This window comes from Myxine glutinosa, unplaced genomic scaffold (genome assembly GCF_964187855.1).
Source record: "Myxine glutinosa unplaced genomic scaffold, kmMyxGlut1.1 SCAFFOLD_1882, whole genome shotgun sequence".
NCBI classification, from domain to species: Eukaryota; Metazoa; Chordata; class Myxini; order Myxiniformes; family Myxinidae; genus Myxine; species Myxine glutinosa.
In genome coordinates this window covers 43087-57649 of record NW_027617977.1, presented here as the reverse complement: position 1 = coordinate 57649, position 14563 = coordinate 43087, and the positions used below count along the sequence as shown (strand labels likewise).

Sequence of the window (14563 nt, the reverse complement as noted above, 5' to 3'; positions counted from 1 at the left end):
CTACCCCCACTAATTCACCCCAGATCCACCTTGTTTGAAATTCCAACTTCTTTCCTGGAAGTCTTGGCAGTGTCCATATGTTTTATACCTCTCCCACTCCCCCCCTCCCCCCCTTCCCATGCCTCCCCCCCAAGCCCTCTCCCTCCCACAGTTCTCTCGATGTCTCCATGTCTCTCGGTCCCTGCTCTCAAATGTGTTTGTGTCCTTCCCCCTCTCTCCCCATCTTGTCTACCGCTCCCGATGTTATTTGTTTTGTGTGTCTGTTTGTCTTTTTGTGTGATTAATGTTCGCTCTTTCACGAGCCTGGATCTTGTATACAAAACAAAAAAACAAACAAAAAAAAAAACAAACAATTTGCCGACCTCGGAAGGATGACAGGCTGAGTCAAGCCCGCCTGGCGTTAATTCAGCGATCGACCGGGATTCAAACCCAGGATCCCAAGCCGGCACCCTAACCGCTAAGCCAACACCAGGATGACAGCTGGGTGAATCTACACTAACCACGATAGAGAATTTCCTTCCTCATTGCATGCATTGTTAAAGGATGTGTGCACCAAGTATCAAATTGATGGGGATTGCAATCAAAGACTACCCCATATTCAGTGATTTGTCACGAGTATTTTTGTGATGTTTGTCATTATAATTATTGATAAGTTAAATCTGTTTGACAGCTCATACTATGTTCATCGCCCTTTTGGTCCATGTCTTCAAGGCCACTTGTAACCGGGCCTGCAGTGACTGTGAAGGTGGGTTTGGCATTCACACCAAACCCAACCACCAATAAATAATATGTCACACATTTTTTACGTGACATCACGCACTACTTAACTGATGCTATACAGACTCATCTGACCAAAGTGAAACCAATAGCTGCACTTGCCTGGTTTGCCAGCACCAAGACAAACTCTTTGCCTGCAAAGACTCAAGAATGTGTGCCATTTGTTTTCTTCCTCTCTGAAATAAAGTAGCGACAGAATAGTAGACGAAGAATTGCCACTCCTATGTGGCCAAAATTGGCAGCAGTATTCGATTGGGTGACTCTCGACACTCAATGCTACGCCCGTGAACGATCGGCTTGGTTGGGGACACAACTTCACGTGGCCTTGCCCGGTCCCAAATGGCCGCAAAGACTTGCTGTAAATGACTGTAATGATGTGAAATTTGAGCGGGCCCTCCTCAGTCTGAGATCTCTGGGTCAAACATATGGAACAGAAACTAGAAACTACTCATTTTCCCCAAAGATTCTTCATTGTGAAATAAACTAGAGAGTTCACAGAACACCTTACCCTGCACAGTGTTGAGAAACAAGGCCATGGGCGGGTCTGCGAGCAGCACATTTTATTGGTCGAGATGATGTAAAATGCCTTAATATTTTGTCCAACTACTGCTCAACAAAATGTTTTTGAAAGTGCCAATAAGACGATTTGTGTTCTATAGTGATCAAGTATATAATTCAATTGAAATAAGACATTTTAAAAGTTGTAGAAAGAAAATCTGGAAGTATATTGCGGTTTATGCATTGTATTATACACCAACCTATTTGGCGTTACATTAGTTATTCGTGCCTGTTGTTTGTCCTTTATGATGTCACTAAAAACAGTAAGTTTCCTGTTTGGAATGATTTTTTATTTTGTTTCACTGCCAGACAGGCAGACAGAGTAAAAAAAACATCTCACTCCTCTCTGCACATGTGCAACTGGGACAAATTCAGAGCTAAAGTACTGTTAAACTACATGTTAGTTTTCTGATTCATGTTCAAAATATAACATTCAATTTAAATGAAGTTGCTTCTCGATCACAAACTGACGTTTGTGGACAGACAAATGAAAAATCACTCATAGAGCAACCCTTGGCAAAAGAGAACAAAGTAGAATGGCACTCAGTAGAGCATCCTTTTGACCTCACAAGCAACAGCTGGTTGAATTCAGTGACCTGACATGCAAATCTTATTCAAATTTCAAGTCAATCAGATGAAAGCTGAGGATTTCGGAAATTTGAAAAGGTTGTTGACCTTTGACCATGTTGATCTTTTGGCCTACAATGGCCTCAAAATAGTTGGTGGTTGAATTCAGTTAGCCGATATGCAAATTCTATTCAAATTTCAAGTCAATCAGATGAAAATTGAGGATTTTAGAAACTTGAGGAAAAGTGGTTGACCTTTGGCCTATGTTAACCTTTTGACCTGAAAAAAAAAAAAAAAAGGGTTCTGTTGGACCACTAACTCTTCAATTTTGTGAAGTTTCGTGAACATGAGTTTCAAATTATGACCTGTAGGCAAGTATAAGTGAGCAGACAAACAAACACAAACACACACACAGACACACACAAGAGTGATCAACATACTTGTCCAAAAAAGAAAAAAATATAGATATATATAAATAAAAATAAAAATAATAAATAAATAAATTAATTAATAAAATAATTCCAAGCAACAAAGTGATCCAATTGCTTAACCCCGCTTTTCGCTTCGCACACGCAGGAAAACAAACCTCAACATCTTTATAAAGCAAATAATCTCTGCAAGAACGAAGGCTTTTTTCAACACCAAGAGATGTTGGAATTGGCGTTTTTTTTATGGTTTCTATGTTTATTATATTCACCTTTCTTCAGAATTTAATGTCTTCAATTTGCTATCAATGGGTATCTTGAGAGTTTGGGTCATTAATTTTGATCAAAACATCATATTTACACATTAAAAAGGTTAAATTACATGGTAGGGCTGAAATTTACCTGATCAAATTTCAAATGCATGGTATCAGACAATGTACGGTATTGTATTAGCTATCAAATTTGTTCCTCTCACAAAACATACACATAAAGACAATATCCATCGAGTTCTTTTTTGAGATGCTTTTTGCTTAATCCAACCCTGAGCAGCCGCAAAGCCTCATTGGTCAGCTGTCCTTTGACAAGGGGCCCTGTTGTGAGGCAATAACACACAAACATTTCAACAGGTAATGTACGGTTACGAGACGGAATATAATCACAATGCAACTCAAGTATGCACCAAGTTAATTAAATTTAAAAGGTAAAAGTATTACCTAGTGTATCCAAATGAACGTGTTCCTTTTTCATTTCTTGTGACTGCCAAAATAAAACGAAAGGCAAAAATAATTAACCAATGCACTTCACATAGAGACAGACCATTGACCTCTTCTGTAAAGATATGGGTGTGCTTGGGGTGTGGGAATAAAAAAGAAAAATTGAGGAAGAGAAGAGGTGACATGGGATAATGGAGGAGGAGAAGAGGTGATAATCATCTCTTCTTGTCTTTTTGCAATTGTTGTTTTCATGTATTGTTATGCATTATGTTTTCCACTCTGTCAAAGCGCCTTTGGGCTTCTGGAAAAGCGCTATACAAAATAAATGAATTATTATTATTATTATTATCTAATTGTTACCTTTGTGGGGGGTAGGTATGAAATACCTTAGGAAAGTTCAGAATGTGTAGGTTTTAATATGGACCGTGTAACGCGAAGAAGAAGCCATCTCGATGTACATAAGCAGGGCAAATGTTCAGGGTAAGAGCGTTTGCATGTCGCCATAAGGGGTGTGGCTTTGAGCTAATTAATTCTAGGGCTTAAAGATTAATTCCCCAGTGTGCAATTTGCCCCCTGTGATCTTCCCTCCGTCTTTATTACAATTAAAAGCCCGCCAGACAACAACAGCGATGTAATGGCCTCATTCGCTCACAACGCCACCAGGGCCGACATAAACAGCATTTGCCGATTGGCAAGTACTGCTCCCTATCCGGATGGAAACACAATCACGGGGTCGGCAGAAACATTCGCTGGTTTGATAATATCTCAATAGAATTACGATTTTGAGTTTCCACTCGAACGACGCCGCTTCTTTCCATTTAACCATCCCAAGTTGGAAGGTTTCGTAACTTTCTCAATTCAATTACGATTTTGACTTTCGATCCATACGAAGTGTTTCGTGTCCTTTCTTTCTCACCGGCAGATTCAGCTGTATTGTTATCCCATTGGATCGGTCTATATTAGTTTACATCACAAATGTTTGCAGCATTGTATTTTGTTATATTAATGCTTTCGTATTAATTTGTGATTGGAATTATGCTGTTTGGAATAACAATAAAGAGAGATTGAGTTTAAAGGAGAATGAGGAAATGATGTCAGGGTTTCCATCTGACATTTGCAGATTCGGCACCTGCAGTTTCACCATTGACTGCATGTAGAAACATTACTCACATTTATTGGTTCATGGGTTGGTATTCACAGTTTTTGCCCAAGTCCTTCACGAACCGACTGTCCACGTGTTGCTTTTTCATATATATATATATATATATATATATATATATATATATATATATATATATATATATATATATATATATATATATATAGTGGAAGGTGTGAAAACATGTTGTTACCCAGGAGACATGCTGAATGGAGAAGGTGGATCACACTCGGCAACGGTTGCTCGAGTGAGATGTGCATGGAAAAAGTTTCGGGAACTGAGTGGCGTGCTGACGAGGAGGGGAGTGTCGTTGAAGCTGAAGTGAAAGGTGTATGCTGCATGTGTGAGAAGTGTTATGATTTATGGGAGTGAGACATGGGTAATGAACGTAGAGCAGCAACGAAGGTTGGAAAGGGTGGAAATGCGAATGGTTCGATGGATGTGCGGAGTATCGTTGAGAGAGAGGAAGACAAATGATGAATTGCGAAAGATGATGGGAATAGAGCCTGTGATGGATGCTGTGAAGAGAAACAGGTTGAGATGGTTTGGCCTTAAAATGCCTGTTGTTGTAGTAGTATATATACACACACACATATATTCGACTCAAGGCGTCATAGGAATGTGCAATTTATTGGTTCATGGTTTGGCATTCACCATTTCCACATTGTTTGTTTGCATAAAATGGGCTCCCACCCGTGCGTAGCATGGGTACCTCACACAAAAAAAAAAACACTATTGCAATAATTAACTTGAGAAGTGAGAGAGAGTGAGAGAGAGTGAGAGTGAGAGTGAGAGTGAGAGTGAGAGTGAGAGTGAGAGTGAGAGTGAGAGTGAGAGTGAGAGTGAGAGAGAGAGAGAGATGCACGAGGAGGAATGAGGTGGTAAAAAAAAATTTCCTTCTCATCGTGGTTCATGGTGAGAGGAGCACCCCAATTCTCTATATGAAAATGTATATCATATAGCACTGCTCCTGGTGCGTGAAGGTATTAAAAAAGATATCACGACGGGTTCTCCGCTTGCATTTTGAAATCAAAGATGCCCAACCTGAAGAAACGCCCATATACACAACATGGTACGTCGCCCACAGAGATGGTTATACTTGGCTCTCTCAAAGAGGCACAATGCTCGAGCAAATCCAAGTATTCCATTGCATTATCCAATTGCAATTCATCTATTTACTTGTATGGAGCCCTGCTGCTCAAATTAAACTCCCATGGTATACCAAGAAAGCATTTCATTGGGTTATTCAAAAAGTACTCCAAGAAAGTTGCAATCACCACAAAAACAAAAGGCTTACCAGATATCGTGCATAATAATGCAAGAAGCTCGCTTTTGGACTCTGGCAGTCTTTCACAGTATGGGCAGCTCTATCGTATTCTTTGAGATCGAAGTACGACTTTGCAACATTGTATGCATCCAAATCTTCCACATCTTCCTAAAAAACAATCACAATTGCATGGTCAGCATAGAAACAAGGTAGCATTCACTACATAATTACCTGAAAAGATTAATCATCACAGCTCCTTGTAAACTGCAGATATTTTCCACACCGGCGCTGACACGAGTTCAATATAGGGAATTGTGTCATGACAAGTGAATGCAGGTAATTTCCGCAAAATCAACACATTGTCTTTAATACCTCCGCCACTGATGGTGGATGGAGGTTGTCTTTTCATGCCTGTCAGATTGTCTGTTTGTGAGCAGGATATCACAAAAAGTTGTGGACAGATAAAGACAAAAATTGGTTTTCAGGTTAGGTGTGCAACAAGGAAGAAATTATGTGATTTGGGTAAAGATCTGGATCCGGATCAGATACTTTTTAAAGCGATTCTTCACCATTGAGTGATTGAGCCAAAAAGGAAATATAGCATGATATTTCAGTTACGTTAAGTTACGGACAGATTCTGAAGAAACTTTGTGAACAGGTTGGATGCGTGACAAGGATGAATCGGTTAAACTTTGGTGAAGATCCGGATGCGAGAATTTTTTGAATGATTCTTCACAATTGAGAGATCAAGCCAAAACGATATCATATAGCACTATATTTCAAAAGAGTGATGGACGGATTATGATAAAACGTGGTGGATGAGTTGGGTCGGTGACAAGAACAAGCCGGTTAGATTTTGGTGCAGGTCTGGATGCAGATGCGTGGGATATCCTATCAGTGGGATACAAAACGTAAACTGTTCGGCCTGGCAGAGGTTTGCGCTCTACTGAGCCATTCTTAATGTCAACTTTAGTGCGAGTCTTGCACGTCGTCTACAGATTAACTAGGCAACTAGCACCGCTCCCTCCCTCTCCATCCCTCACACACCCATGACACCCTGCCATGCTCCAAGCTAGAGTCCCTGTATAAAGAGAGTTGCGCCATGCGCTGAACCGAGATTTCTGGTCACGTGATTTCGTGGCGCCATTTTGTGTCTAACTTCACCGTGCGTGAACGTCAGCTTGGTACGGGAATGTTGTTTATTGCCTAACAAAATGACTGGTTGTTCTGCTTTTGGTTGTTCAAACCAATCTGGGAAATATAAGATGTATAGATTTCCAAGTGATAAAGTCAGAAATATGGAAAAGAAATATGTCAGAATAATAATAAAAATAATAAAGTCAGAAATATATATATATAAAAATATATAAATATATATAAATATAAATATAAATATAAATATATATTATATAAAATAATATATTATAAAATATATTATATTTATATTATATATATTATATATATTATTATAATATATATATATTATATATATTATATATATTATTATATAATATATTATTATATATATAATAATATATATATTATTATTATATAATATATATATATATAATATATAATATAATAATATATATATAATATTAATATATATATATATATATATATAATATATAATTATATATATATAATTATAATATAATATATATAATATATATATAATATATATTATATATATTATATATTATATATTATATTATATATATATTATATATTCTATATTATATTATAATATATAATAATATTATAATATAATTATAATATAATTATAATTATAATTATATATAATATAATTATATATATATATATATATATATTATATATAATATATAATTATATAATAATATATAATATATATATATATATATATAATATATATTATTATATATATTATTATATATATATTATATATATTATTATATATATATATAATATATATATTATATATATTATATATATTATTATATATATATATAATATATATATATTATATATATTATATATATTATTATATATATTATATATTATATATATATATATATATATATTATATATATATTATATATATTAAAATAATAATATATTATATAAAAAATATAAAATATTATATAATTTTATAAAATATATAAAAAATATAAACATATATAAAAAATATATATAAATATATAAATATAAAAAATATATAAAAATAATAAAATAAAAATTATAAATAATAAAAAAATAACAAAATAATAAAAAGTCAGAAATATGGCAATACCACGTACAGAATTTGTTTTAAGTGTGTTGGACTATATGTCGGCTGGAAATCCTACACCGGAATTGCTCTCGGCACCCTTTAAAAAATATTGGATATGCCCACACTCCTTTCTAAATGTTATTAAAATTCAGAGAACGACAGCATTGGTTTGTCTTACTTATAATGTTAGCTCTTATATGCAGTGTTGGCTTGTAATATGCATTGCCATACCACTTTTAATATCACCACACAGCTCTTTTTCACGGCAATAGCTGAGTTTTTGACAAAACAAATATCACCTGTATGTAATAATAAGACTAAATATGTGTAGTAAATTTTTTTTTAGCAGGTTTAGAATATATCACCCCATATCGCGAATGTACATGTATATCTAATCCGACACACTTAGACACAAAATGGCGTCCAAATTTGAGTTGACACAACTCTCTTTATACAGGGACTCTACTCCAAGCTAAACAGCTAAAGTAACTTTTCGCTCTTTTTAGCTCTTTCACGAGCCTCGATACAACAACAACAACAAAACATGCATTTTAAGGCCATTTTCCTGCAAGAGCAGGGGTTAGCCTTGCGGTCCTCATGACAATCTTCTCCATTTTGCCCTATTTTCTGCATCTCTCCTTGTTAACCCCCTTGCCCGCATTTCTTCTTCCACCATCTTTAGCCAAGTCTTTCTCGGTCTTCCCCGTCCTCTACTTCCTTCTACATTCATTTCCATCACTCTTCTCAACCAGTCACTTTCATCCTTCCTCAACACATGACCAAAACCATCTCAACCTGTTCCTCTTCACAGCATCAATCACAGGCTCTATTCCCATCATCTTTTGCAATTCATCATTTGTCTTCCTCTCTCTCAACGATACTCTGCACATCCACCGAACCATTCGCATTTCCACCCTTTCCAGCCTGCGTTGCTGCTCTACGTTCATTACCCATGTCTCGCTCCCATAAATCATAACACTTCTCACACATGCAGCATACACCTTTCCCTTCAGCTTCAACGACACTCCCCTCCTCATCAGCACGCCACTCAGTTCCCGAAACTTCTTCCATGCACATCTCACTCTTGAAACCGTTGCCGAGTCTGATTCACCTTCTCCATTCAGCATGTCTCCTAGGCAGCAAAATGTTTTCACACCTTCCAGCTTCACGCCGTCTCCAAGATCCAATGCAACATTTCCTCTATCTGCAGCTCCCTCTGTGCACACCTTACATTTGAATGTAGCTGCCACACTGGTTAATGACCCTCTCAGACCACGACATTTTTGATGAACCCACTCAGCGCACATTGTACATTGAATGGAATTCACTCCGGCACCCTTCCTACACACAGCACAAAGCCACTTCCCAGTTCTTTCCACCTCACCACATGCTTTACCACTTGCCATCACCTTCGTCTTTCCTACATTCACCTTCAGACCTTTTGTCTCCATACATTCCTTCCACTTGTTCATCTTTTCCTTCAGTCCATCCATACTTTCCGCAATCAACACCAGATCATCTACATGTTGTTGATCACAACATTTCACGAGCCTCGATCTTGTATACAAAAAAAAACAAATAAAAAAACAACAACTTACCATACAGAGATATTATTCATGAAAATCAGGTGCTTTAAAAATGAAAAATAAATCACAATATAATACAAGTACAGACGCAGCACCATGAGGATGATATTTAAGGTCCGTACTGTTTTATACAGCCCCTATTAAGAATACAGAGTACAAAGAATACAGCGACAAACAGGGTTGGCGGCAGGAAGGGCATCCGGCCGTAAAACATTGCTTCAAAAAGGGGACCAACAACAACAAACAACAACAACCACGGTGCCCAAAAAAGGCCAACCCCCGCTTTGCGGGGAAAAATGGCCTCTAAAGGTGTTTTTTTTTTGTTTGTTTTTAAGAATACAGAGTAATGAACTCACCGGTGTGAAGGAAACAGATGCTGGGAGGTCATCTGAGATCGATAGTGGATTCAAGCAAAACGCCAAGTCAGCTGACCTGTAAGATACAGTTGGGTAGCATTCAACCAATCAAAAATAAGTTTATGATCCATGTGAAAAAATAATCCCCCATCCCTAGCCATAATCTTTCCTACCCACAGTAACCTGTCGCACCCAACCCTCTGACTTGCAGGTAACTGTTTCCTACTCTACTCCTGTTTGCTCATTCCATTGCTTGTTGGTTGCCCCACTGTGAGATCATTGCCTTTTTAGCTACCTCTTCCATGCACCTCGATCTTCAACGACAACAAAAAAATTCAACTTTGGGCTGTTTGTTTACATTCCCAGTGGTTATTGTGGCACCTTTGGCTTCACTAGCAGTTGGTACTTTTCCCACAACCATGTCGGCAAATCTTCCCCTTGCCAATGCACATCAGAAGTGAGGCCGAGTCGTGATAGATTTGCCTGGCAACGCACGCTTGTCAAATAAAATGTGAACTTGCATACATCTACGTACTAACTCCATTCTTAAAATGAAGTGAAATGAAACTGAATATCTTCCTCACTTAAAAATAAACTTGGCACAAATCACGCATCACCAATGCCCATTAAACTTTCTTGCGTCTCCCATCCTCGCCACACTAGTTTCTGCTAGTTCAAGCCTTTCTGTGCAAATTACCGATTGATACATGGGTGATATACACTGTTGATAGGGTCAGGTCAGGTCGGGTCAAGGGGGGCAGAGATGTAGTTGAAGGGTCCAGAAATTTTTTCAAAAGCTCTACCAAGTTGGCATTGATAATAATAAAAGGCAGCGCATGTGTGTATACTTAGTCGAGCATCGTGTAAGAGCTAACATATAGTACATATAATGAAGGGAGTAGGGGACAAGATGGGGAGAGACAGGGAACCACAACAACAGTACGGAAAAGGGATATGGAGATCTGTGGATGAGAGAGGGCTGGGGTGGTATAAACAAGGTAAAATAAGGATTGAAACATAGAACATAAAGACATATACATACATAAAGATAGATACATAGGTAAGATAGGTACATGGGATAAAAAAGATGGACGTTACATGGGACTTTCTGGAAAAAAACAAGAGAATTTGAAGGAGGTCAATTTGGGGTGTATTAACAGGGGCAGAAAATATCAAGGTTTTGGATGGGTGAAGATATCAGATGGTGGTGAACAGCTCTTTTGAAGACCTGGAGGGAAGAGAGGGATTGAAGAGAGTGTGGGAGTTTGTTCCAGAGGTGGGGAAAAAGAGGAATGAAAGAGTGAAAGTGAGCAGAGAGTCTTGATTTTGGCAGTTTCACCAGAAGAGGTTTAGTGGCAATTATTGTGCGTCCTGCAGGAATATTTGGGGGACAGAGCACAGACAAAGCAGGGGGAGCTAGGCCGGAGAGGAGTCTGCAGAAGACAGAAAGACCACCAAGTTGCCTGCGGTGAGAGAGAGAAAGGCCGTCAGAATCAGCTGCATCGCAGGAGATACCAATGCTCCTGAAAGCTTTGGTTTCTACAGCATGAAGCCGAGCAAGGTGTGAAGCAGGAGCACCAGCCCAGAGGGGAAAGCAGTATTCCATCAAGCTGCGGATGAAAGCTTTGCATGTGGTGAGGAGCTCAGGTGGGCCAAGGAAGGACTTCGCACGACGGAGAATGCCCAGTAGGCGACTGGCTTTGGAGGCCAACTTGGAAATGTAGTTTTCCCAAGAAATATCATGGCAAATAGTGAGACCCAAAACCTTGAGTGATAGAACTTCTTTGAGATTATTGTTGAGAAAGTATATGGAAGGGTTGTCCACATGGTCTTTTCGGAGAGACATAGTGAGAGTGTGAGATTTGTCAGGATTGAAAGACATGAACCACTTGTTTGACCAGTTTGTGATTTTGTCCAGGTCTGCAGAGAGTGAAGAGGCTGCTGCCTGCCGATCTGAGGGTTGAGATATGGAGTGGCAGAAGGTGGAGTCATCAGCAAAGAGATGGAGAGGATTTTCCAGAGTCGGAGAGATCATTGATGAAGATCAGAAAGAGCACAGGGCCCAGAACACTGCCTTGGGGAACTCCAGCCTGAACAGGAAGAGATGAGAGAATTCCATTTAGAGATACACGTTGACTACGACTGGAGAGGAAGTCCACAAGCCATGCGTGGATACCATAAGAGGTGAGTATGGTGAGCAGAGCGGGGTGCCCGACCGTATCGTAGGCACGTGATATGTCAAGGGAGACAGCTCTGATTTCCTGTTTCGCATTGATGATCTCCATCCATTGTTGAGACAGCAGAAGCAGCATGTCCAGAGTAGAGTGACCTGGTCTGAATCCAAATAGATGATCCGAGATCACGCCATTGGAGAAGAGGAAGGATTTAATATCAGAAGCGATGATGGATTCCATGACCTTGCTGATAATTATTGGGAGCAGGCTGATTGGTCTGTCGGTGCAAGGATCTGTTTTTGCACCTTTTTGTGTAAAGCGGTAATGTTGGCGGATTTCCAAGCAGATGGTAGATGATCTTGAGCAAAAGAGGGTGAAGAGAACAGAGAGAGGGTGAGATAGAGCGGCAGAGCAGGATTTTAGGACCCATGGGCTGATGCCGTCTGGTCCAGTTGCGGAATCAGAGTCGAGGTTTGACAGAAACTTCTCCACCTTGTCGGGAGAGAAGGATACAGAGTGCAGGAGCAGCTGCGTACGACTCAGTAAGGTGGGTACAGAGAGAGATGGGTTTGGGACACAAGATTTTGAGGCAAACAGAGATGAGGCATTCAGATCTCTAGCCAGGGTTGGAATCACTACCGGCTATGAAATGTCATCCAGGTGTTTCATAGGCAGGTGATTTATCAATGCGTGAAAGGTCCCTCGGATGGACGTTAAGCTGGTCGTCCCGTCTGCCAGCATTCAATGGTGGACGTTAAAGATCCCGTGATCACGTGTCCTTCGCGAAGAGTAGGTGAGTTATCGCCGGCACAATGGCCAAGTTACACATTCCTACCCTAACCACTGCTGCTAAGGCAATGGAAAAACCAGCCATTTTTAACCCTTGCCACCAAACTGCTTCGGTACATCAGAATCAGCGAGCAACTTCATTTCGTCAGGCTGTGACGTCACTACTGGCTCAAAAATAATAATCCGAAAATACGGATTCATATTCAGGTTTCGCGATCTAATTGTAATACTCATTAGGAATAGTAATAGTAATACTAATAGTAATACTAATTAGTAATACTAATACTAATTAATAGAAAGTAATAGTAATTACTATTAGTAATATTAATTAATAGTAATACTAATGATACTTAATTAATTAGTAGTAGTACTAATTAGTTATAGTAATAATAATACTAATAGTAATAGTGATACTAATTAATAGTAAGTCATAGTAATAGTAATAGCAATAACTAATAATCAATAGTAATACTAATAAGTAATAGTAATTACTATTAGTAATACTAATAGTAATAGTAAGTCCCACATGAAGTAATACTAATAGTAATAGTAAGTCCCACATGAAGTAATACTAATAGTAATAGTATAAAGTCCCACATGAAGTAACAGTAATACTAATAGTAATAGCAATACTAATAGTAATTAGTAATACTAATAGTAATTAGTAATAGCAATACTAATACTAATAGTAATACTAATTAGTAATACTAATAATTAATAGTAATAGTAATACTAATAGTAATAGTAAGTCCCACATGAAGTAATAGTAATACTAATAGTAAGTCCCACATGAAGTAACAGTAATACTTATAGTAATAGCAATAGCAATAGTAATACTAATAGTAATTAGTAATAGCAATACTAATACTAATAGTAATAGCAATAGTAATTAGTAATACTAATAGTAATTAGTAATAGCAATACTAATACTAATAGTAATACTAATTAGTAATACTAATAATTAATAGTAATAGTAATACTAATAGTAATAGTGACGTCATATTCCCAGTTGAGACGTCATTCTGATTTTCCCAATAAAATAACGAATAGCAACAAAACAGCAGCGTATCGTGATAAGAGAAATTAAAACGACAAAATTAATCGTGGGTAAAGCATGAATATGATGACATATTAATATACAGTAGATGAACACAGTGACGCGATTTACTGTAAGTGTAAGTTACAGCAGTGTAACCAGACCAAGTGCGTCGCCTTCGCAAAGCAAGGTCTATTCAATGACAATGGCCTCACCATTTAGCACTGTGCCACAAACCCCGCTCTCTGCATGCTTGCACAGCGCCAAGCAACTCCTTTTTGACCATTTTGAGATCACCGTCAACGATCGAAAATGCCGCCATCTCTCGTCAAACCAAAACTGTTTTGCACACTTCTGTTGTGTTCTAAGGTAAAGTTCAACGCTTTTATTGAAATTCACGGGATAAGTTTCCACTTGCTTACTTGATACTTGAAAGAAAGCTTAACGTCAGTAAAAAAAGAAAAGAAAAAAAAAGCGCGACAGAAAATGTGAGTGGGAGAATTACAGCCCAGCTGATTTATACACCCCCAAAACAGCTGAGGGATTCAGAGGTATGAAGTGCACAGCTTGTACAATTGTGCTTGCGCATTGATCCGAAGGAGACAGTACATTGCTGTGTTATGAGATTGCAATAAATAAGGGGAAATTTTTTTTCCCAATGAGTCAAGGAGCCCAGCGATGTTTAATTACCTCACAGTAACCTATCATTTGGCGGGTTGGGGTGCCTCAAGCTTTGGTGGTGTGGCTGTGAGAGGACATGTCCATAGACCAATAATGACACCATCACGGATGAAGGAAAACATCTGTCCTACAGACGAAAATCCGTGGTTGGAGGAGTTACGACCCCATCTCCATACACAGCAGCCCTGCAAGTCATTGTAAAATCATGATGTACACAAGCACCA

At 38.2% G+C, this 14563-nt stretch overlaps 1 protein-coding gene across 3 annotated transcripts in view; it reads right to left on the bottom strand.

Annotated features, from left to right (window-relative positions):
- Window positions 1-14152, bottom strand: part of CDC23 (cell division cycle 23) — a 30737-nt gene extending 16585 nt beyond the window's left edge. The window contains exons 1-5 of one of the 3 annotated variants that reach the window (XR_013621664.1): window positions 13874-14029; window positions 9660-9735; window positions 5497-5634; window positions 3041-3083; window positions 2812-2917 (exon numbers count right to left, since the gene is read on the bottom strand). Coding sequence is in view for 1 of the 3 variants with exons in the window: in XM_078769271.1 (XP_078625397.1) it covers window positions 2812-2917; window positions 3041-3083; window positions 5497-5634; window positions 9660-9735; window positions 13874-13980 (470 nt within the window). In the remaining 2 variants the exon portion in view is untranslated. Of the gene's footprint in view, window positions 1-2811; window positions 2918-3040; window positions 3084-5496; window positions 5635-9659; window positions 9736-13873 lie in introns of all 3 variants that reach the window. The other 2 variants (XR_013621663.1, XM_078769271.1) reach the window with 2 other exon arrangements.
- Window positions 14153-14563: the final 411 nt, after the last annotated feature.